Raw genomic sequence first — 26,380 nt, 5'->3', positions numbered from 1 at the left:
CAGCCAAATCAGAAGAAAAATCAAAAGCTAAAAAATTTGTATGTGGAGGCGCTCCTGTCCTTATACTGATGGACTAATATACTATGTTTTTGTGGCTTGCATACCTAGACATTCTATACCAAAGTTTACAATCGATCTTGGCTTATATAGTAATTGCCACTCACCTCTCTTGCTTCAACATCAGTTTGCTCCACATATTCTTCAACTGCTTCAGGTTCTGCAAAAGTATTAAAATAATGCAAACTTTAAAGTTTTAAAAAAGTCACACTGAAAAAGAACAAAAGCAATGAACTGCTCACCATGAATCAATGCAATGTAACATTGCACAGTACGAGAGCAGAGTTAAGACAATTGTTGTTTTTGCACTCTCTCAAAAGGAAAAACATGGAATGAACATGGACAGAATTCTTTCTAGGTTACATAATAAGAAACCTGGGAGACTTGTTGATTATGTGACAAGAGGGACTCTCAAGTCCTGAGACTGAGTGGAACACAGACAATGTTCACTCCTGTCAATCGTGCAAAGATCATTGTTCTGACTGTGGAAAGATTGTTAGTTTCTAAGATTCACATGGAAGGATCAGTGTTGTCATGCCTCAATCAGTTGTAGTTTAAACTGTAGATTTAATTCCAAGATGGAATGCAACCGAATTCTAGAGAGCAATTAAGTAACATTTCTACCCAGACGTAAGCTCCTGTGATTCTGATGACCATGGAGAAGGACTTTTGAGAGAGGAAAAAATGCACAAGTCATTTTGGAATTTTGCCTCGGGTGATGGAGACAAGGTCATGAAAAATCTTCTCAGCAAAAGTGGATTAATTCCCTTGCCCAAAAAGAAACTATGCAGAGTAGATGGGAATGTGCTGTTCCAAATAGAAAGTGATCAACTATGATCTTATGAAACCAATTAAAAAGGATATACAAATGGATTACTTCTGCTCCAATTTTGTCCAGTCTGTTGATGTGCAATCAAAGCTTAAATCTTGTCATGTGGTCCTTTTGATCAGTGGAGATTTAACGTTTTTCTGAGCTTTTGACTCTGATATTTAACAAATTGGTGGGACACCTCCAGGATTTGAATACATGGGCTGATCGAGGGACATACCTTAAAACATTTGGTTAATGTGCAAAAGATTAAATGATTAGAAAATGATGGCGTAACTGATTTTCTCATTCCAAAAACTTAGTCAACCATGGCATTATTTAGTGACTGACTTTGGAAAATATTTTGTACTCAGCTTAATGAGCAGATACTATGAAACAAAGTGTTGTGTACACTCAAACTCAGACATTTAAAATGTAAGTATCCGATTTAACAACAAATGGTCCTATTTGTTTTATACCTGGTTCTGGAGGCTGTTCTTCAACAGGTAAGGGCGATGGTTCTTCTTCTTCTTCACACACGCCATTCTGATGATTATGAATGCTGTCAAAGTAACCACTCTGTAGGAGTCTGTTGACAATGGTCTTCAAGCTCTTGTCTGGAAATTCGAGCAATTGTCTCAGTTTTTCACTACTCCACAGAAAATCCCTTACTAATTTATCAGACTGAAAGGGCTGAACCGCCTATTCTTGCTCCTAATTCTTGTGTTCTTATCCAGCACACCTTCAAGCTAATGGACTTCATCCGACCATGCCTATTTGTTAGACTGTGTTCTTATTTGCAATTTTGGACCATGAACTAGCATCAAACTCCAAGTGAGCTTGATATAACTTCATAGAGCAGATGGCATGTGCTGTGAGAAGTAATAACTATCAGTTCAAATGATAATCCGTTGAAGTCCTTTACATTCAAATTACAGACCCAGTTTCAAAACTAAAAGCCTGACCCACACCATTTCTCCAAAAGGGGAAAAGATTGCAACAAATCTAAATTAAAGCTCAATCCTGGGAATGTTAGCTAAACACTCCAGTGAAAAAAGTATTAGCAATATACACACACATCAAAATGTTACTTTAAAAGCTTAACTAAGCTCATTACAGTGGCAGAGCTTCAGCAATTAATATCAACCTAATTTGTGGAACAATTTACTTGAGGTAGCAACACTTTCTCATTGACTAGAATCAGAGAAATGAAGTTGACAGGCCAGAAGTCTGACATGAATTCAATGAGCACCGTGCAAAAAAAAACTTGCAAAAGATAAACAGTATTCAAATTAAAACCCAAGTATTGTAGATTCTGGAATTCTGAAATAAAAACAAAAGTGCGAGAGAAATTCAAACTGGGTCCAGCAGCATCGATGGAGAAAGAAATAAATTAACCTTGACCAGTCAACATAGCTCTTTGAAACCAAGGTTAAGTCTCACATTGTTGATTGGATAAAACATCTTAATTTATCTTCTAGAACAAGTTTTTAGTAACTGTAATGAGGACACCGAGGTTGACCTCAGAATATAAATTCCCTGGTTAGGGGTATTAATCTGGTCCAATCAGGGACCCCACATTCAAGATTTTGCTCTCAAGGAGCTAGACTAAAGCCAAGGCCTTTCCATGTATAAATAAAATATAACTTGGAAAACAAGATATCGGTCTCTGGAATTATTTCAGTGACACCAAAAGTATAGCTCACTCCTGAAGCAACTCACTCAACAGTCATCTGAGTTCGGTAAGCATTTCTGCTATTATTTGGGGAGCTTGACTCATTCGACCCTGCCAAAGACTGGGCCCAGTCTGTGGGAAGAATCCATTATTTTCTGCAGGAAAATGTCTTTGGGGGTAATGAAAAACAAATAATACTGCTGACAGCTTGTGGATCCAGAGCCTTTTGCATTATTAGGAGCCTACATTTCCTTTTAGATACCAAAGCTTTTCAAGAGTTAATGGATTCCGTGAAAGAGTATTATGACCAAAAACCACCTCTCATTTTGAGATGCAATTGGTTTTACTCAGCAACTCGAGAACCAGGGGAATCTGTATTGGGATTTCTGACTAGGTTCAGACAACTGTTAGAGGCATGAGACACAGGTTGGTATGTGGGATTCATGATGTAACCATCCAAAAGCATCTACTAGCTGAAGCCCAACTAGACTTCTAAGCAGGCACTACAACCAGTTTTATCACTCGAAAAAGCACATGGAGCAAGGTATTCCGAAGTAAGTGAACGCCCTTGCCAGTTCAACTCAGCTTGGAGAACACCATTTGAGTGAAGGCAAAATCCCAAAACAAGGCCAAGGCTCAGCTGAACTTGTAAATTTTCTTCAGGATCTGGGCTGGCAAGCCAGTATAACTGCTGCTGGTATGCGCTCTTGAGATAGCTAGAGTCCAACTATACCAAAACGAGAACTCATACCCAATATTCAGCACAGTGCATACCCTGGAAAATCCACCTACATCTAGTTTGGAACAGTTTAGTGACTTAGCAACATCAAAATCAGAACCAAAATAAACAGCTAGTTATATGGTCACCCAGTTTTGAAGGAGATGGATACCAGCATGGCCTTTTGTGATCGCAAAGCCAGTTTTTAAGGGTTAGCCTTACAAATGGTTGCATTGCCACGCCATAGCTTTCAAGGAAGTGAAGAAATTAATATCATCTAACATGTTGGGCACACAATGATCCCAAGTAAAAGCTGGTATAAACATGTGATGCCTCCCCTTATGGCATTCTGGTAGTATTAGTTCATACTCGCCCCCATTGAAAGGAATGCCAAATAGCATATGCATCTAGGAGTTTGACTAACGCGGAGCATAAATATGCCTACGTAGGCAAGAAAGGTTGGGTGACCATATGTGCAGTTGAAAAATGTGGTGCTGGAAAAACATAGCAGGCCAGACAGCATCCAAGGAGTAAGAGAATCGACGTTTCGGGCATAAGCCCTTCTTCAAGAATGGATGCAGACATAGTTATGTTGGTGTAGTGTCAAGAGTGGCAACATGGACAAAAATTACCTGCAGTAGCTCTTTCACATTCTTTGGAATGGCAGGTAAACTCTGGGCTGGGTCACACATTCACTGTGCAGCTCCTTCCAAGGGTTCAATATTTTTTGTTATTGAATGACTACTCCAAGTGGTTGGACATGCATAGAGTTCATTCTTCAAACACAAGATGCCAGTATGAATGCCAGACTCGACCAAGCAAGAGAGCCAGCTCACAATGGGCAGCAAGGTGGCACAGTGGTTGGCACTGCTGCTTCACAGCGCCCGAGACCCAGGTTCAATTCCCGACTCAGGCGACTGACTGTGTGGAGTTTGCACGTTCTCCCCGTGTCTGCGTGGGTTTCCTCCCACAGTCCAAAGATGTGCGGGTCAGGTGAATTGGTCATTCTAAATTGCCCGTAGTGTTAGGTAAGGGGTAAACGTAGGGGTATGGGTGGGTTGCGCTTCGGCGGGTCGGTTTGGACTTGTTGGGCCGAAGGGCCTGTTTCCACACTAAGTAATCTAAATCTAAAAAAAACAATGTTTGGTGCAGGAATGACAGAAATTACCCTGCATGGCTAAGAGGCTTGATCAAAGCAAAGTCAGGACCAGTGACATGTACAGTTTGGGTAGTAGCAACAGTCCTGAACTAGCACGTGGATCATGCAAAAGCCACAAACTCACAGGCAGTGACATGTTTCTTGTAACAGTTGGAACCAGATTTCTTCCCCTCTGTCAAGCATCAAAGAGATCGTCAAATGTGAGACAGACACGGCACATTTCGCCACATCAACACCTTTGCCACTGAAAGAGGAGAGTGCATTACTCCCAAGCTCCTGCTATAAGAGGCGAGTTGTAACTCCTGAGAGTTACATGCCACCCATATCCAACGCAGAGTTGGAGGTACCTGACCCAGTGGTCACATGCAACAGAAAGCGCTCCAAGAGGACCAGCCTGTATCCTCAAACTCAGAGGGTGTGGAATGTAGTGACTGGAATGAGGTCATCCAGGTAGACCTCAGAGAATGAGTTCCCTGACTGGAGCTGTTAATCTGGTCCAATCAGGGACCCTTGGCTGACAGATTTAAAAAAAGGAATGCTTTTCCATTGTCTCTCATATCTGCACACACACAACTGGGTGCTGGGGATAAAATAAGCACTGCCACAGTTAGGTGGTAGTGTGGGGGGTTTAGGGAAAAAAAATAAACAGGAGTGTCAGAGGTTTTGTTCACTCAGAGCTGGCTCTGAGGGAGCGGGATCAGTGAGTAAAGGACTCTCCACTTTTCTGTGTTAAGGAGGAGAGGAGACTGACTTCTAAACAGGAAAAAAAAGCAATGCCTTTTCATTGTTCCTACACCTGCACACGCATGACATCGGTGCTGGGGAAAAATAAACACTGCCACTGTTAGGCAGTAACATGGGAGAAAAAAAAACAAAGGGGAAAAGGAATGCCTGACATTCTGTTCACTCACATCTGGCTCTGAGGGAGCTGGACTAGTGGCAAGGACTTACACATGTAAATAAAGGGTGACTTGGTGACAGGATACAGGCAAGAGGTGATCGCAGTGAGTGTTCAAAATTATGAAAAGTTTTGATAGGGTAAAGATATCCAGTTTCCACTCATTGGTGTGTTAGCAATTTGGTCACAATTTCAACATGCAAGCAAGGGAACTCAAATAGCTTCTTAGCCACCCTCTGCTTTTCAATCTTATACAGTTCTATTAAGTCCTATCTATACCTTTGTTGTTCCAAGGAAAACCACCCCATCAATCCAATCTTTCCTCACATTTCATATCTTCCAGATAAATTAGCATTTCTACACCTTCCCTGGCACAAGCATATCCTTCCTGTACTGTCATGACTAGAACGAGACACAATACTCCAGGTGTGAATTAATCAGTTTTATATTGTTTCAACACAACCTCCTTGCTCTTACAGTCTCTGCCACAGTTAATAAAGACATGGATCCTGCATGCCTTCATAACCACCAACGACCTTCCCTGCTACTATGAGGGATCAAGGGATTTGCCACACCAAGGTCTCCTTGATCCTCAGGACTTGCCTGGTTCAACCGCTTGCACTGTAATCCCATTCCATTGTTAGTCACCCCAAATGCATTACCTCTCATTTTTCTCAGTTGAATTTCTTGCTCACTACTTCATTGATATCCTTCTGCAATTTGCCTATTTACCATTCTACCAATTCCCATGACAGCCAAATATTTGATCATCTCCCCTAAATATCAGTTCAAATTGTTAATAAACATTACAAACAACAAGGGCCCCAACCATATGAAATTCGCCTGGAAAAACACTTCCAGCCATAGAAACATTCTTCCACCATCACCCTCTGCTTCTTGCTGTTCAGCTCATATTAGATCAACATAGCACTTTGCCTTGGATCCCATCATCTCAGTCTGCTGTACCAAAAGTCTTGCTAAAATCCTTGTAGACCACATCAAATACATTATCCTCACTACCACTCCTGGTCACCTCAATATTTAATCAAACTTTTTCAACATTGTAAATTCTTGGCAATTATCCCAGATTATTCATGGTCTTTCCAAGCATAAAAATATTTAGGTCCTCAGTTCTTTCGAATAACTTCTCACCAGCAAGTTTAAAAAGACAGGTTTGTAATTTTATCAATCCCTTCAACCCTTTTTTTAATAATGGGAGAACCTCTGCTATCGACACGTGGCCAGAGAAAATTTCAAAATTCCTGTCAGGACCCCTTCTATCTACTACTTAACATCTACAACAGCCTGGAATAAATTTCACCCAGTCCCGCAAGCATACACACTTAAAGGCCGCCAAACCCTCTCGTACCTCCCTCTCTGTTCATTTCTAATATTTTGCCATCTGGTGTCAATACTTGGTCTGTTCTTTGCCACTGTGAACATCACGTTAAGTAGTCATTGAGGACAGTGCATAAATCTTCCATGTCTGCACACAGTTCAATTTTATGATCCCTGATGGGCCCTACTGTTTCCCTCTTTATTGTCTTGGTCTTGGTGTTTTAAAAACCCCTTGATATTTCCTTTATTCTACTCACTGAAGCTTTCATAGAGTCATAGAGATGTACAGCATGGAAACAGACCCTTCGGTCCAACCTGTCCATGCTGACCAGATATCCCAACCCAATGTAGTCCCACCTGCCAGCACCTGGCCCATATCCCTCCAAACCCTTTCTATTCATATACCCATCCAAATGCCTCTTAAATGTTGCAATTATACAAACCTCCACCACTTCCTCTGGCAGCTCATTCCATACACATACCATCCTCTGTGAAAATGTTGCCCCTTAGGTCTCATATCTTTCCCCTCTCATCCAAAACCTATGCCCTCTAGTTCTGGACTCCCTGACCCCAGAGAAAAGACTTTGCCTATTTATCCTATCCATGCCCCTCATAATTTTGTAAACCTCTATAAGGTCACCACTCAGCTTCCGACACTCCAGGGAAAACAGCCCCAGCCTGTTCAGCTTCTCCCTATAGCTCAAATCCTCCAACACTGGCAACATCCTTGTAAATGTTTTGTGAACCCTTCCAAGTTTCACATCTTTCAGATAGGAAGAGACCAGAGTTGCACACAATATTCCAACAGTGGCCTATCCAATGTCCTGTACAGCTGCAACATTACCTCCCAACTCCTGTACTCAACACTCTGACCAATAAAGGAAAGCATACCTCATGGTCCCTTACAACCAGCATAGTGTATGCAGCTATGTCACAAGCACGGCAATGGCTCAAGGAGGCAGCTCATCATTGATCTGAGTTAATTCAAGAGAGGCAGCAAACTCTGGCCTATCAAGCAATACCCAACTGAAAAAGTCAACTGAACTATGATGGCGTACAATTTCAGAAGATCACACAAAATGCTGCAATAGACATTCAGGCAGCATATGAAATCCAATGCTGAGAAATGAGGGGAATCATTCTGATAATGAGAACACAGATAGACAATGCAAAATAAACAATACATCTCTAAAGGGGTAGGGAATAGAGGGACACAAGTAAATATGTGCATAAGTCATTGACAGTAGGAGTGGCTGAGAAAGCAAACAGTGTAGTTAATGGAATGCCCCTTTTATATAAAAACTCTTTAGGGACACCAAATGCAACACTAGCCAACTGAATGGCACAGTGGCAAGGAAACTTGCAGAATTCACTGCCAAATTGCATCAGGGCAGACAGATCTGCAAACCATTACCTTGGTTTCCTGTAGTGAATAAGTATTGATAAAACAATGCAACAAGGTTGCAACCAGTAGGGAAATTACATGATCCAATACTGCCTTTTTGTAGGAGAAAGTGAGGTCTGCAGATGCTGGAGATCAGAGCCGAAAATGTGTTGCTGAAAAAGCTCAGTAGGTCAGGCAGCATCCAGTGAACAGGAGATTCGACGTTTCGGGCATAAGCCGAAGAAGGGCTCATGCCCGAAACGTCAAATCGCCTGTTCCCTGGATGCTGCCTGACCTGCTGCGCTTTTTCAGCAACACATTTTCGGCTACTGCCTTTTGTAACCAATCCCAGACTTTGTGAATAAATCAATTCTAGACACCTGGTCAACAGCTTAACCAAAAGACTTAGCAGGTTAGTAGCAATACAGTGACTTTAGCCAAGCAAAAAAATTAAACAAAATATCAAATTCACGTCGACAATTTAAGTTTGGTTTTCATCCTATTCACACAAGACAAACAGACCAACAAATCTCTCAAAAAAAATCAATAAACACAGTTCACTGACTAATTAAATTTTAACAAAGGCAAGATTGCATAAGCAGTTTTCACTAAATCTTGTTCCACAGAGATGCATAATGGTCTCATGGTTGATTTTCTGAAGACATGAAACAGTGTCACCTTTGCAAGTCATTCTGAAATTTCAGTCACACTTATAACTTAGGTTCTATGCTCTGGACTTCGAATAGCTGAGGATGAAGGGTTAGGCAGCAAGCTTCAAATCTTCAGGCTGTAACATAACAGCCAAACTCCTCACAGAAACAGTCCAAAACCAAGTCAAACCCTGGCGCTCTCTCTCTCTCGGTTTAACCATCATGCTCCCGACAACTTGCTCGAACTAATTCCAAGAGAGTGATCTCATTAATGGTTAAACATCTACATGCTAGTTAAACACACTGCTTTCCATCAATATTGAAAAATCAATGGAATGCTATGATCAAGAACCAACCTGCAATTAAATATCAGGCCTGGCCTCACAAACAAGTTGTTTGTTCCTTTTCTTAAAGGAAGACAAGTTGTTGCACACCGTTCAAAGGCCACATTCAGCTCACCCTTGCAAACCAAAATTGACAAGAGTAAAACAAACAAAGGGTAAAATCAACAAGGTTCCAATAACGTGAAGGTATTGGCAAGAGGGCAAAAAAAAATATCAGAATGCTTCCAGGGATGAGCAACTTCAGTTACAAAGACTGAAGAATTTCGAACGATCTTCTCTGCCGAAGAACAATGGAGAAGAGTGTTGATCCAAGTAATCAAAGTCATGACATGTCCAGAAAGAGTAGACAGGGAGAAAATAACATCACTGTGGAATGATCAAGAATGAGGGGTCACAAGTAATTTAAAAATCAATGATAAGAGCAAAAACGTTTTTCCCGCGCAAGAAGTGATTAAAGTCTTAAATGCACTACTTCAGTGTGTAAAAGGGAGAGGTTCAATCAAGATATTCAAAAGGGATTGGATTATTATTGGAAAAGAAGGTGCAAGTTTATCAAAAGGCAGCAGGGAAACCACTAAATGACTTGGAGAGTCAGTGCAGAAGCAACAGACCAAGTAGGTTCCTTCTGAGCTGTAATGATTCCACGACCAGCTTCAAACACTGGTGGCAAATATTTAGAACTAGTTTTCGAGTGGCAGTGACATAATTGCAAAAAAAAAACCAAGACTCTCATATGGAGCATTATTTTTACTTTGAGATGTGAAAGTTAACTAGACAATCATATCAAGTCCTTGTGACTAAACCTAAACATCTGTCTAAGCTTCACTTTGCAAGCCTGATAAAAACACAAATTTGGATTCAGATACTCACAAGTTGTGGCCCCAACTTTTTTGTCTTTCCCTTCCAGCAGGTCCCATAAGTGCACTGAAGCTTGTTCAAATTGTTCACACAACCTATAAACCAGAAAATAACATCAGCACAAGCTTGTAAAGTGAACATTTAATGACCCACATTCCATCTTTACCGTCTTGACACAAGCCTGGAGGGGTCCAAAACATGGATTAAGGAAGGGATGTGAAGAATACCTAAGTGCAAAATTAAGTACTTGCAATCACATGTACCTCCCACAATTCAGAATATGCTAATGAATTTTGTAGCAAACGAACCTTTCTCAGAGTGTTTCTACTGAATTACCCAAAGTTCATAAACAAATTCGCAATCAACCTCAAATGTTGGTTGGCTCTGTCACACAAACTAAAGTCATCGGTTGAGGCTTATGCCCGAAACGTCGAATTTCCTATTCCTTGGATGCTGCCTAACCTGCTGTGCTTTAACCAGCAACACATTCTCATCGGTTGAGGCCTCAGGTTAACAATGCAGCTGACAGATGTGCCAAATAACAAAACTATACCTCCCAAGCAAAGCCAATAAAACAGGGCTCACTGGTTCCAAGTAGCTTATGACTTGAATATAAACCATGAAGTAATCCATAAACAATTCATACAAAAGCAAAATAATTCAGATGCTTTAAGTTTGAGATAAAAACTGCACAGTACCAGCAGATCAGGGAAAATTTGAGAAAGGAGACATTTGGAACAATGACCTTTCAAACTTTTATACGTTTTCATATAATGCAATGAGCTTTACCAAAGTGTTGGAGGGATGAGGTGGTAAATGGGAAGGTCTATGTTTAGAGAGTGACAGAAGAAATTAAATGACAAAGAACTGGTCATGCACAGCTCAAGAGGCAGGAAAGCGAAAGCAGTGCTCAAAGGTGGTGTGAATGGCAGAACGACAAACAGCTCCCACCTGGAAGCAAAAGCAAGAGTGAAACAAAATCTTACCAATAAAACAAGGGCAACGATTATGGGTTTAAATTGTCCAATTAGATTATTAATGCAAAGGTGTCATGTGCCTAAGCACAAGATAAGTGCTGCCCCTTGAACCTGTATTCAGTTTCTCTGCCATACTTCAGCATGATGGGAAATGAGATGAAAATTACAGGCAACTGTAAAGCTGGAATCAGCTTGTGGACTGAATGGAGATGCTCACATGTAAACTGGTTTTTCAGCTGAAAAGAACATTTGGGGCCTTGGACGGTTTAGACAGAAAAAGGTTAAAAAGGCATCTTTTGCACCTGCCTGCTAAGGTGACAGGAAGAAATGTGACCAAGAAATGAAATGGGTTGTCAAGAGAATGATCCCCTGGAGACCCTAAAGGGAGCAAATGGGTGAGTATGATCCCCTGCAAATATCCAACAGGCTAGAGGTTCTTGCAGCTTGTGCAGACAAGAGCAGGGATTGCAAAAGTGCAGGTAGCCATTCAAGTGTGGAGTAAAAAGGAACACAGTTTTATTACTGCAACCCACAGTGACATTGTTCAATCATGTTCTCTGCAGCTGACAGGCGCTGCTCATCTGGTTTAAGGAAAGAAAGTTAAATGGAAAAACGACCCCATCATTGTACCCGTGACAGAGGTGGGAATACGAAAGAGGTTCGAGTGAAGTAAATAACTCTGAGCTAAATTAGAAAGCCAAACAGATAAATTCATGATCTTTGGATTAATACCAGAGTCAGGAAATCAATAATAATTAGATAAAACATCCCATACTTGCTCAACCTTCAACAAAATACTCAACAGTTTGATATCAACATATTCTGGTTGTAATACTCACCATAGGTCCAGGTGGATTAAATTAATGATACAACAACTAAAGGCCAATAAGCAAGATTTTTTTCAGCTAAATTTGACATATCAATGGACAAATGTGGTCTTAAATGAACTGACAAATGCTTTATCTGCAAATCAAACAACCTTGAAACGACACTGGAGTTAGTCAAGCGCTTATTTCCAAATTGTGGTCCTGTACTTGTTAACAAAGTGACCCAATAGTTTGCCTGCCACCCCAAACTGTCTCAGACAGTTACAGTAAATTCAGAATTACCCAAAATGAATCTGCTGCATTAATTACCAAATTAATTCACCTGACACCATCCCTTTGTTATGCCACTTAGCACTGAAAAGAAGACAAGAACTTTAATGCAAGTGCTAAGGCACAGCTCAAAATATTTTTTAAAATGAGTAGACATTATGTTGGTTTTTCACAATGGGATTGCATACTTTTAAAATGATAAATGTATTTTTTTTCTCCCAAGTGTTTTCTCCACCATCTTTATGTAGCTTTTTGTTAAACTGTTTGTCTGTAAACATTATCTATCAAAATTAAACAGAGGTTGCAAACTTACCACAGACAGTTTATGACCAAGAAAGAACTTAATGGCTTTGGGTGAAGTTGCAGCAAATTTTTCCAAGGATCTATTGAGTGTAGAGGAAACTTATGGATGATTAATTTAGAATTTTGTGAATTGTATAAGTTGCTGTGGTGGAACATGTCAGAGTTGCCAACGCACGAGTGCAGATTTCAAAGCAGGTTTTTCTACAGGTTGGACTGAAGCCTCTTTTCAGATAAATGTTCTTCATGAAATCTTTTTTGCAGCTGTTGTAGCAGCATTCAAACAAGGAAAAGGCTCAAGGGACATGTTGATCAATGTCATAAAATTGTTACTACATGGCAGGTAGAGGTGTGTACACTCGTCAGTGCCCTCCTCGCTTGTCTTAGCCTGTCAATACTTGGTCAATTTTTTTTTAAACCAACCAATTACAAAATTAAACAATTTTGTAATTGTCCTTAAGAATATTACATCAAGAAGCTAGCCCCACAATTAGACATGAACTCCGTTACTTCAACGAGCACATTATCGTGTTAGATACAACAGGAATTCACGGCGACAACTCTATTCGGCAATTTCTAATTTTACTTTGCTTTCCAAGTGGTAACTAAAGAAACAAATACTTCTGTTGTGCAGTAAAATAAACACACCATACTTTCTCTTGATGTTCTGCAACCCAAGATTCCAATGCTGCTCCAGCACTGTCTTTGTCACCAGTACCATCATCCAGATAATGAATGTATACAATGCAAGATTACAAAAAGATAAACGTAGAACTGACTTGAAAATGAACACACTGGATTCACAAGACACAATAAGAAATGGGATTAAAGGCTTATTATTAACATACTTTCAGACACCTCATAGCCCTAGATCTCTCTGCAACACAGCTTGCTGATCACTTTATTCAGCTCCTTTCACTCAGAAGTTAACACACCCTGCAATGAAGGAATTATATTATGAACAAGGATTGAACATGTTGGCCCTTGAGCCACTGGAGCGGAGAAAAGCTGAAACATGCAAGATTTTCCAGGGATTTTACAGGGTGGATACAATGAAGATCTTGCCTCTTGCTTGGAACTCTGCAAGTGGTGATACAATTGATGAATACGTCTGCCTTTAAAAACAGAGGTGAGGCGGGGTGAACAAAAAGCATGAGGATTGCTCGAATGTGGAATTTTCTTGCCGAGAAGCTATGGAGGCTGGTCATTCAATTTATTGAAGGCAGATTTCAAGACATTTTAGATAAGGAAGTCGTGAATTTTGATGGTCAGATAGGCAAGTGGCATTTTGACCACAATCACATCAAGTATGGATCTTACTGAAAGGTACTTTGAGCCTAGCCCCCAAACAAACAGCCTACTCCTGAGCCCCAAGTTCCCAAGTGTCTGTGGCAGTGGAAGATGCCAATATCAAACTCTGGATTAGTAGCCTGGTGACCTGAGTTCCAAACTAATGCTCTGGGAATATGGCTTCTAACTATGTAGTGGCAGCTTGGAGAATTAAATTAATTTGATAAATCTGAAATTCAAAGATTAATCGAATGGTAACCACAAAACCATAATCTATTGTTCTAAAGTCCCATCTGTTCTTACCTGTTCTGGTCTATTAGTGACTCCAAACACTAATGTGGGAGACATCACCCTCTGAAATGGCAAATTAAGCCACTCAGTTTTATGAAATGGTTACAAATTAACTAAAATGAAATCAATAAGCAACCAACATCGCTGGTACTGATTACAATGCCTTGGTAAAACTATGGGCAATGAAATTAGTTTACTCAAGTTATACCTCTATTTTCAAGAAGCAACAGATACTTTCTTAATGAAGAACCAGGAATTATAGCAACTCAGTACCTTAGATTCATGTCCCGTTCAGGTTGTACCAGCTTGTAGAATTCATCCAACATTCCCAGTTCTTCTTCAGTAAGCACAGGAGACCCATTCCAACCTTGCTTCAAGTCATTGCGTGTATCATCATCACCCAATTTGTCCAAAACAAACTGTAGTTCAAGAACAGTTTTTAATCGCTTTTGTTCTGCTTCCTCTCGCATTAGCTGTTCCCGTCGAGCTGCTTTCTTCAGCGATTTCTGAATCTGTAAAAATAAAGCCCAAATTAATTAGGTCAATTTGTAAAACTAAAGCTTAAATACACAGAGCAACAAACCTACTCACGGAAATAAATATTGTGCCAAAATGATGGACAGTTTTTTATTTTATTGACATACAGTAATCCCTTACTGAATATGGCTATTTTACTCCTGACATAAGCAATTTCAAATAACATATCGTCAAGCAAATCAGATTTTATCCGAACAACCAGTGGAAAAACTCAAGTTCTGTAGAATGTCTCTTGCGAAAAAGAAAACTTCAACACATTAGTATGTATAGGTTAGTACAGAGGAAATTAAGAGCAAAACGTTGCTGAACCTCTGGCATCATCTTCCCATCTTCTTTGGAAACAAAGGTGGTGCTGAAGAACTGGATAATTGCAATTATTACACCCTTGTTCAAACGACAAAGTAAGATCAGCAATTGCAGGCCAATTATTTGAACCTCAGTGGTGGCAAAGAAACATTGCAGAAATTCTCACTTCATACAATACTAAGAGTTAATTACCCAACATGGGTTCCAGAAAGCCAGCATTGATTTTAGGGAAAATTGTGTTTTACAATAGTAATTTCAATTGGAGTTATATTAATGTAACCGGTTTAGCATCCAACCACTTTCAAAAGCCATCAGAAAAAGTGCCACACAATAACACTGTCAACAAAGCTAAAGATGAAATTGAACAGCCTCAACAAGGATGCGAGTTGGCATCCCTGTGACATAGAACTTGGCAACATTATGAACTAAGAAGTTAGCAGAATGGGCAGAGAAACAGCACGTGAAATTTGATACACATGCATGTAGGGTTACACTTGGATTCGAATACATAACATACAGCACAAAGTACTAAAGAACATGTTTGTGAAGGTTACACAAACAGATTATTCAAATACATTGGGTAGATTCAGAAGGAGTAGAGGACCCCCCACTTGATAAAACAGCATTCGGTACAAAAGCAAGAAGGATATACTGGCCATTTACAACTTGTCTGGCTCAATAATGCCCTGTCCGATAATAAATCTGCCCTCCTTTCCTGATCTGAAAACGTGACTGGCTCTCATCTGCCTTATCTAATAGCTCAGCAGGCTACTTATTTGTGGCAATTCGGTAGCAGTAGCATATGCTGACGTTGCCAGTCATGTTCATATCCCAAAGGATATGTAACAAATCAACAAAAAACAAAAGCAAGTTAAACAAGGAACAAGCATATCTACAACAAGGAAAGAATGCATCTATGTAGTATCATATATTAACATATGTGGATGGACAGTTGGTGACACTCCCTTAAATACATAACAGTTATTAATGTATTAACTGCCTCCTCACCCCAAACATCTCTTGCATACTTACATCTTGGCCCAGTGAAATGAAGCTCCTCTGCAATTCACGAGCAAACTCCAGGTTATTTGCAACTTCCTGTAATTTACCAACAGCTTCCTACAAGAAAATTGATAAGTATTTTACTCATGATTGACACCCATCAACAAAAACTAATTATATCGCACAATGCTTTCCTAAGTGTGTTAGGAATCAGTTCGTTCTACTTGATGAATCTTACAAGTGACAAACCATTAAAATGACATATTCCCAGCAGAGTAAACTGCAGAATATTTGACAGACAGGGATGTAATTCATGCAGCTAAAAATTCAACTGCCCACATAGAATAAAAAAATTGAGGTGAGTTTTCTGGTAAATGGTTAAATATAGGCAACACATTTTTATTGACTACCTAAATGTCTGTGGATTTATTAATCAGGAAGCAGCATCTGAAAATCAAAGAACTCTGCAATGCCATTTCTTTAAACATTTAACATCCACTTTTCAAACTTGTTAAATCTTCCACAAAGACAATTGTAGAAAAAATGCCTTGATGTAATCTGTGGAAGCAAGTGGATACATGTAACTCATGAAAATTTTCTTCATAAAGCTTACAAATTTGTCAACCTGGAAAATACCAGTATCACGCCGTCAACAAACCAGTTTTATAAATCTATAACAAACTTTCATCTTTCCCCCCTGCAGGTAAAACAAACTACAATAGTGTGACCACATTGACAACAGTAAAGTTCTGAAAGGTAGTTTTGAATTTGTCATTCCTGACTTGAAATGCCAAGAGTTTCTCTCTTCACAGACACTACCAGATAAGAGTTTTTCCAACACTTTGTTTTAACATGTACAGTTGCTGTGCTGGTAAAAGTATCTACATCAAAACATGAATATCAAATTTCTACTATATCATATCTTCGCATGCTATTTTCCCTCTTTGGGCAACAGTGGCTGTGTTCAAAGGATGACAACACTGATTATCAAACATGGTGAAAATAACTTGCATGTCATTCAAACATATGCAATTGATTGCCAGAGGTAATAACCACCAAGATTCAGTCATTCTGACTGAAGTCAATAACCTATTATAAAACAATTCATGTATTTCTAATATTACAACTTTTTTTTCTCTCAGGACACACAGGTCACAAGGCAAAAGTCGGCCATGTGATAAAATCATTTCCATTTGCCTATTAAAATGCAGATTCAACAAGAGTGAACATAATAAAGGAACAAGTTGCTGAATCTGATCAATCCCTATCCACCATATTAAACATTCACACACTTGAAAGGGATTTGAGCAGACACATTAACAATATTGCCATGATTTCTTTGGTGTACAAACATGCTAAGTAGAAGCAGTAAGCCACATGACCCTTTCAGCCTTCAGCATTTTGCAACATGGCATGACTCATCTGGTTACCCCAGATTCCCACCTTTCTATGAAAAGATGTCATCCTCTTGCTCATCAAGCAAACAGCGACCTTCGCCTAAACAATATTGAAAGTTTCAGCCTCGACCATCTGTAGGATGAGGATTTCAAAGTCTCACCATTGAGAAAAAGTTCTCATTTGTCTCAAATGGACAAAGTCTTATTTTTCATGTGACACCTGGTTTTAACATGACCAATGTGCAACCACAGTGAGGAATAATAAAGCCCCACTACATTAAAGTTAACGTTAATAAATCTGCTGAATTCCACAATTTATCAGTCTCTTAGATCCAAACCGATAAAACAGATGGACCAAGTTTCTACACTCAACAAGAATTACGATTTATTATAAATAAAGTTTGGAACTACAACTAATTATGAACTATTACTACACAACTGGATCAGTTAAAACAGACCCCGATTGATCACCACCAATCCCCACACAGAGACACAAACGGAAAAAAACAATGGATGAGATGGGTCAACGGCAAGACGAGAAAAGCAATTTGATGGTCCCTGTTCACAGGATCCACTAAGATGACCATTTTGATTTGTGAGGACATGCTACTCCTCTACTCTCTTACTCCAGATATTGTCACTTGCTTGGAGAAGATACAGGGTGGCTGATTCAAATTTACAAAGTCTCTAGCTTACTGATTAAGAGACATATCTGTCACCAACTGCTGAGGGAAAAATAAACTAGCTTTCTCAAAGCTTAAGATGGATTTTACAAGAGGTTGGGCCTTTGCAGAGATCTAATAACTAACCAAATATTCACACTCCCAAAGTGTTTGGCTACCTGAGAACCAGATAGCTGTTGGCAGGAATAAAAGTCTTTCATCACTGATAATTGGGTCACTCGGCCTGATCTAGTACCAGTTGCCAGCCAAAGCTTCTTTTATACACCGCCTCCCAGGTCCAACTTAACTGTCACTTGGCTCCCACGAGTACTTTAACAAGTGGTTATGTCAACAGCACTTCCACTAAAAAGGTTAGTAACATGTGACTTTTCAAACCATACTTTTCTTACTTCAGTCCACAATCAGATATATAGAAAAGTTAAAAGAAACCATCTTGCCCTCAAAACTCCCGCAATGGGAAACATCCTTCTCACATACTATCAACAGTCTTCAGAATCTTGTATGTTTCAATTAAGTGATATCTTGCTCTTGTAAAATCCAAAGAATACAACCCCAGCTATTCTAACATTTCTTCCTCTAAGCTGTGCATTCCAGGTATTAGACTGATAAAGCTGCAAATGTGTTGCTGGTCAAAGCACAGCAGGCCAGGCAGCATCTCAGGAATAGAGAATTCGACGTTTTGAGCATAAGCCCTTCATCACTGATAAACTTTGTCTGAACTGCTTCCAAAGTATCGACATTCTTTCTTAAATAAGGTGATCAATACAGCAGTGCACACAATATTCCAAATATAGCCCAAAGAACTAATCATTATCTCTACTCTTGTATTTAGATCACTTCTAACAAAAGAGATACATGCTGTCAGAGTCCTAAGTCCTTGCTGGACCTACTAAGATTTACTGATTCATGAATAACACCCAAATCTTCAAATCACAGGTCCATCTGCTTCGGAGAGGAGTGCCCAGATTTGAAGTTAAACAAACTATACTGGTATTCAGCACAAGTTGACCAGGATAAATTGGGGAACGTTACTGAAAGGGATGACAGTGGACAGGCAATGCCAACCATTTCAAGGGTGCATGGAGGAAATGTAACAATTCTTCATTCCTGCCAGGCACAAAAATCAAATTGGAAAGATGGCCCAACCATGGCTAGCTGGGAAAATCAGAGGCAGTATTTGATCCAAAGAAGGGATAAACAAACTGACCCAAAAAGCTAACAGACTGATGATCCACTGCAGTTCAGTTTCAGGAAACATGGACAATGGGTTTGATTAAGAAGAGGGCAAAATGGTTGACGGGTTCACCTACAGGGTATGCAGGTGATTGCAGACGTTCCTGTTGAGTATTAGATATGTACAGCACAGAAATAGACCCTTCGGTTCAGCCTATCCATGCTGACCAGATATCCCAAACCAATCTAGTCCCATCTACCAGCACCCGGCCCATATCCCTCCAAACCCTTCCTATTCACAGACCCATTCAGATGCCTTTTAAATATTGCAACTGTACTAGCCTCCACCACTTTCTCTGGCAGCTCATTCCATACATGCACCACCCTTTGCATGCAAAAGTTGCCCCTTAGGTCTCTTTTATATCTTTCCCCTCTCACCCTAAACCTATGCCCTCTCGTTGTGGAACCCCCGACCCCAGGAAAAAGACTTTGCCTATTTAGCCTATCCATGCCCCTCATGCCTTTAAAAACCTCCATAAGGTCACCCCTCAGTCTCAGACACTTTAGGGAAAACAGTCCTAGTCTATTCAACCTCTCCCAATAGCTCAAAACCTCCAACCCTGGCAACATCCTTGTAAATATTTTCTGAACCCTTTCAAGTTTCACAACATATTTCCAATAGGAAGGAGACCAGAACCGCACACAATATTCCAACAGTGGCTTAACCAATGTCCTGTACAGCCGCAGCATGACCTCCCAACTTCTGCACACAATACACTGACCAATAAAGGCATGCATACCAAATGGCTTCTTCACTATCCTATCTACCTATGACTCCACTTTCAAGGAGCTATGAACCTGCACTTCAAGGTCTCTTTGTTCAGCAACACTAACTAGGACCTAACGATTAACTGTATAAGTCCTGCTACAACTTGCTTTCCCAAAATGCAGCACCTCACATTTATCTAAATTAAACTCCATCTGCCACTCAGTCTACTGACCCATCTGATCAAGATCCTGTTGTAATCTGAGGTAACCTCCTTCGCTGTCCACTACACCTACAATTTTGGTGTCATCTGCAAACTTACTAGTTGTACCTGTTATGCTCATATCCAAATCATTTATGTAAATGATGAAAAGTAGCGGACACAGCATCGATCCTTGTGGCACTCCACTGGTCACAGACCTCCAGTCTGAAAAACAACCCTCCACCACCAGGCTATCTTCTACCTTTGAGCCAGTTCTGTACAAATGGCTAGTTGTCCCTGTATTCCATGAGATCTAACCTTGTTAATCAGTCTTCCACTGGGAACCTTGCCAAATGCCTTACTGAAGTCCATATAGATCGCATCTACCACTCTGCCCGCAATCCTCTTTGTTACTTCTTCAAAAAACTCAATCAAGTTTGTGAGACATGATTTCCCACGCACAAAGCCATGCTGACCATCCCTAATCAGTCCCTGCCTTTCCAAATACATGTATATCCTGTCCCTCAGGATTCCCTCCAACAGCTTGCCCACCACTGACTTCAGGCTCACTGGTCTATAGTCCCTTGGCTTGTCCTTTCCACCTTTCTTAAACAGTGGCACCACGTTTGCCAACCTCCAGTCTTCCTGTGACTATCGATGATACAACAATCTCAGTAAGAGGCCCAGCAATTGCTTCCCAGAGTTCTCGGATACATCTCATCAGATCCTGGGGATTGATCCACTTACGTGCATTTCAAGACATCCAGCACTTCCTCCTGTGATTTGGACATTTAGCAAGATGTCACCATCTATTTCCCCACATTCTATATCTTCCATGTCCTTCTCCACAGTAAATACTGATTCAAAATACTCTTAGTATTTCTCCCATCTCCTGCAGCTCCACACAAAGACCACCTTGCTGATCCTTGAGGTGCCCTATTCTCTCCCTCGTCACTCTTTTGTCCTTAATATATTTGAAAAAAACCCTTTGGATTCTCCTTAATTCAATTTAACAAAGCTATCTCATGTCCCCTTTTTTTCCCTCCTGATTTCCCTCTTAAGTATACTCCTACTTTCTTCATACTCTTCTAAGGATTCACTCAATCTTGCCTGTACCTGACATACGCTTCCTTCATTTTCTTAACCAAACCATCAATTTCTTCAGTCATCCAGCATTCCCTACACCTAGCAGCCTTTCCTTTCACCCGAACAGGAATACACTTTCTCTGGATTCTCGTTATCTCATTTTTGTTTAGATTAGATTAGATTACTTAGTGTGGAAACAGGCCCTTCGGCCCAACAAGTCCCCGCCGAAGCGCAACCCACCCATACCCCTACATTTACCCCTTACCTAACACTACGGGCAATTTAGCATGGCCAATTCACCTGACCCGCACATCTTTGGACTGTGGGAGAAAACCGGAGCACCCGGAGGAAACCCACGCAGACGCGGGGAGAACATGCAAACTCCACACAGTCAGTCGCCTGAGTCGGGAATTGAACCCGGGTCTCAGGCGCTGTGAGGCAGCAGTGCTAACCACTGTGCCACCATGCCACCCATTTCTGAAGGGTTCCCATTTTCAAGCTGTCCCTTTCCCTCCAAATATCTGCCCCCAATCAGCTTTTGAAAGTTCTTGCCTAATACCATCAATATTTGCCTTCCTCCAACTTAGAACTTCAACTTTTCAGTCGTATATCCTTTTCCATTACTATCTTAAAACTAATAGAATTATGGTCGCTGGCCCCAAAGTGCTTCCCCACTGACACCTCAGTCACCTGCCCTGCTTTATTTCCTAAGAGTAGGTCAAGTTTTGCACCTTCTCTGGTCGGTACATCGACATACTGAATCAGAACATTTTCTTGTACACATTTAAATTTCTCTCCATCTCAACCCTTAACACTATTACAGTCCCGGTCTTTGTTTGGAAAGTTAAAATCCCCTACTATAACCACCCTAGGATTCTTACAGATAACTAAAATCTCCTAACAAATTTGTTTTTCAATTTCTCTGATTATTAGGGGGATCTATAATACAATCCCAATAAGGTGATCACCCCTTTCTTATTTCGCAGTTCTATCCAAATAACTTCCCTAGATGTATTTCTCGGAATATCCTCCCTCAGCACAGCTGTAATGCTATCCCTTATCAAAATCGCCATTCCCCTTCCTCTCTTGCCTCCCTTTCTGTCTTTCCTGTAGCACTTGTATTCTGGAACATTAAGCTGCCAATCCTGTCCATCCCTGAGCCATGTTACTGTAATTGCTAAGATTTCCCTGCCCCATGTTTCAAACCATGCCTCCTGAGTTCATCTGTAAGGCCTCTCGCATTGAAATAAATGCAGTTTTATTTATCCGTCCTACCTGTTCTCTGCTTTGTCCCTGCCTGCCCTGACTGTTTGGTTCTCTTCTGTTCTCAAATGTACCATTCTCAGATTCATCTCTTTCCTCACTATCTCCCTGGCTCCCCTCCCACCTGACTAGTTTAAATCCTCCCAAGCAGCTCGAACAAATCTCCCTGCCAGTATATTCGTCCCCTGCCAATTTAGATGCAATCCGTTCTTCTTTTACAAGTCACTTCTACCCCAAAATAGTTTCCAATGATCCAAAAATGTCAATCCTCCTCCCAGACACAACTGCTCAGCCATGCATTCATCTGCTTCATCCTCCTATACCTGCCCTCACTAGCTCATAGCACCAGGAGTAACCCAGATAGTACTACTCTCGAGGACCTTTTTAAATTCCTGCCTTACTTTTCTCTAATCTCTCTTCACAAGCTTAACCTTTTCCCTTTCTAGATCGTTGGTTCCACTGCGTAGTGACCTTCTGCTGGCCCCTCTCCCCTTTCAGAACATTCTAAGAAAAAGTGCTGAGAAATATTGGTCCTTTAAAGTCAGAAACAGGGGTAGTTATAATGGGGAGCAAAGCGAAGCAAACCAATTAAATATGAATTTTGGTTCTGTTTTCACAAAGGAGGTCACAAATAACGTCCCCAAAGTGTTGAAAAAGACAGGATATCATGAGAGGGATGCACTGAAGCAAATGGTGTTGGGGAAATTGATGGGATTAAAAGGCTGATCAATCCCCAAGACCCAATAATCTACACCACAGAATACTTGATGAAGTGGTCCTGGAAACAGTAGGATACAGAAGTGGTCATCTTTCAAGATTCTGGAAGACCCAGCAACCGTTCCTCTGAATTAGAGAGTAGGAAGCTAATTTAACCTCACGATTGAAAAGAGGAAGGAAATAAAGTTACACAGTGATTAAGGAATGGGAAAAATAATGGAGCCCATTATAGACAATTTGATAGCAGAACACTTCACAAACAGTAAAAGGACTGGAGAGATGAGTAGAGGTCTATGAAAAGTAAAGACATGTTTGACAAAACTTCCAGACGTTTTGAAGAAGTTAACTAATAGGGTCAATAGAGTCAGAGATGTACAGCATGGAAACAGACCTGCTGGCCCAACTCGCCCATGCCAAACAGATATCCTAAACTCACCTGGTCCTATTTGCCAGGGTTTGGCCCACATTCAGCTAAACCATTCCTCTTCAAACACACATCTAGATACCTTTTAAAAGATGCAATTGTAACAACCTCCATCACTTCCTCTGGTAGCTCATTCCATACATGTACCACCCCCTCAGCTTGAAAAGGTTGACCCAGAGGTCCCTTTTAAAAACTTGCCCCATCTCACCCTGAACCCACGTCCTCTAGTTCTGGACCCTCCCCAACCCCATGGAAAAGACCTCATCTATTTAGCTTACCATGCCCCTCATGATTTTATATACCTCTATAAAGGTCACCCGTCAGCCCCCAAAGCACCAAAGAAAATAGCCTATTCAGCCGCTGCCTATGGCTCACGATGTAGTTTACTTGATTTTTCAGAAGGCTTTCAAAAAAGTCTCCTTTATGAGATTGGCCTGTAAACTTTAAGTAAAAGTAATGAGGGGCATTGTATTGATGTGGATAGAGAATTGGTTCACAGGCAGGAAGAACAGAAATGAACCAGTCTTTTTTGAGTGGCAGTAACACAGAGGCCAGTGCTTAAACCCCAGTTACTTAGAATAAATATTATTTTATTTATTGAAGGGAAATAAATGCAATATTTCAAATTTGCAGCTAATATAAAACTAGATGGGAGGGTAAGCTGAGGAGCACAGAAAACTGCTAATTTTTAACTAACACGGAAGATGCATTGCAGGTGAAATATCACGTGGACGAATGCAAAGTTTTCCATTTAGATCAGTAAAACAGAAAGGCAGATTATAATTAACAGTAATAATCATGTACGAGACCTGGATGTTTTGTGCACCAGTTGTTGAAACTAAATATGCAGGGGCAATGGGAGCTGAAGCAAGTCAATGCTATGTTGGCTTTCACAGGGCCATGCGAAAAAACAACTAAGTATTACTTATGGTTTATTTACCACAAAAAGGGTGGTCTGGAATGCGTGTGCAACTGAGGTTCATCAGGCTCATGACTTGGATAGCACAACTGACATATCAAGAGAGACTGGATCAGTTAAGGCTCAATTCACAGGACTTTACAACAATGGGTGGGGGTGGGGGGGGGAGAGGGAGAGAGAAGGTGTTATTGAAACATGTAAAATTCTGACAAGACAGGATAGGGTAAATGTAGAAATTATCCTCCCAAAGATCAGAGAGTCCAGAACCAGTGGTCTCAGACTAATAATATGGGTAGGCCATTTAGAACGGAGCTGAGGAAAAGTTCCTCGTGCAAAAAGTGGCAAGCCTATGGAATTCTGTACCAAAGAATGCAGTTAAAGAACTATATATACCTCTTAGAACTAAAGGTATCAAAGGGATGGGAGTAATACAGAAATAGCAAAGCTGGGGCAAATAGCTTACTTCTGCTCCTATTCAATGCGTTTTTCACCGTCTGTCTTGCAGAGCTCTGCAATCTCTCCCTGTTTAGATCATTTTGTTTGTATTCCCCCTGTCAAAATGAATGTCACATTTGCCTGCATATCTTCAATTGCCACATCATTGCCTACTCATGCCAGTTATTTGTTTGTAGTTTTCTCATGCCCTCTTGATAACTTAGTTTCTGACTCATCTTTGCTTCAACATTACACTTAGCAACCACTCCTCAGATAGTTCATTCAAAACAGTTTTTTAAAACATAAATTGAGAAAGGTTGAGGCTCTAACACTGATTCCATTGGCACTACCTTCTAAACTAGTAACAGCAACCACAGAGAACAGACACCATTGACTGCAAACATCCCTTGCAATTCACATGCTATCTTTAATTAGAATTGCATTTCTATTCCTCAATTGTATGGTGGGATGGGGAGTGGATCTATTACTTCAAAAACAATTGCATGAGTATTTGACTGATACACACACAATGATCTTTCCAATAAAAGCCCTCCGCCTCAGAGGAGTGTGCGCGCAGTCCCATGATTATGTGTTTAAGTTAAAAATCCAGAAATCACTTACCAACTGGTCTTGGTTAAGGACTTCCCCTCGATCAAGCCTTTCTTGGTAGTCATCCAGCTTACCCTTAAACAAAAGGGAAATTTCTGATTAAAAATTGCTGAACACAATAGCTGTAGCAAATGCACACAAAGTGCCAACTCTAAAATCAAATAACAAGACAACACAAGATTCAAAACCACCCACTCAGCGCATCGTCATTTCCATTTTACATCCCATGTTTCTTGGTTTCAAAGATGCATAATTCAGATTCTGCAAAACTTGCTGAAACATATCACTTCCATGGAGTTTCATGCTCCAACTTGATCATGGCAAAGTACAATGCTAATATAATCCACAAACACAGCAGGGTACTACAATTATAAAAACCACTATTAACTGTAATCATGCCTTATGAAAATAGAAGTGGTATCATCTGCTCTGTATAACTGCAATGCTTTCATTCATCTGCTGCAAAAGCTTTTAACAGTTAAGAAGTTACTTTTTTCCAGTCTTAACCAAATGCTCTGTTTTGTCTGTATTAAAACTGAATGACACAAATGTTATGGGATTAACAATTGCATTACACATTTACTGTGGGGGTAGGGGTAGAGAGAACAAAAAAACCTACAAATAAGTGTGAAACGAAATAGGAGACAAGGTGAAAGCACATTTGAACAGATTTAGCATTTTCTCATGCATTGTTCAGACTTAAATTTGTGATCAAATCTTCACACAAAGACAAGCAAATACTGAGCTCAAATTCAAATGAAACTGCCTAACTTCTTTACTTTCTGCTGATATTTCTCATGTAGAATTTCTTGCCCTGGCGAAAGCACAATACCCACCCAGTGGGTGAAATGCAGCCTGGACACAATTAAACTCTAGTGTAGACCCATCTGAAATTACATCCAGCACAGGCAAGTATCCCCCACGTGATAAAAGCCAAGCAGTAGCAGTTTCTGGAGAGGCACTGAGGCCCTCCTCAGCAGATACTTTCACTACATGTCCAGAAGCAAAGGCTGCCAC

General features: G+C 40.4%; 1 protein-coding gene across 1 annotated transcript in view; it reads right to left on the bottom strand.

Annotated features, from left to right (window-relative positions):
• The window catches only part of caprin1b (cell cycle associated protein 1b), a 101,695-nt gene that overhangs the window by 63,769 nt on the left and 11,546 nt on the right, over positions 1 to 26,380 (bottom strand). Inside the window, exons 2-7 of the mRNA XM_060839074.1 lie at positions 25,376 to 25,438; positions 15,720 to 15,806; positions 14,118 to 14,356; positions 9,902 to 9,984; positions 1,345 to 1,482; positions 165 to 217 (exon numbers count right to left, since the gene is read on the bottom strand). Of these exons, the coding sequence (XP_060695057.1) occupies positions 165 to 217; positions 1,345 to 1,482; positions 9,902 to 9,984; positions 14,118 to 14,356; positions 15,720 to 15,806; positions 25,376 to 25,438 (663 nt within the window). The remainder of the gene's footprint in view (positions 1 to 164; positions 218 to 1,344; positions 1,483 to 9,901; positions 9,985 to 14,117; positions 14,357 to 15,719; positions 15,807 to 25,375; positions 25,439 to 26,380) is intronic.

This window comes from Hemiscyllium ocellatum, chromosome 18 (assembly GCF_020745735.1).
Source record: "Hemiscyllium ocellatum isolate sHemOce1 chromosome 18, sHemOce1.pat.X.cur, whole genome shotgun sequence".
In the NCBI taxonomy this organism is placed as follows: Eukaryota; Metazoa; Chordata; class Chondrichthyes; order Orectolobiformes; family Hemiscylliidae; genus Hemiscyllium; species Hemiscyllium ocellatum.
The sequence above is the reverse complement of the archived record's forward strand: the minus strand, read 5'-3'. Positions and strand labels throughout refer to the sequence as shown.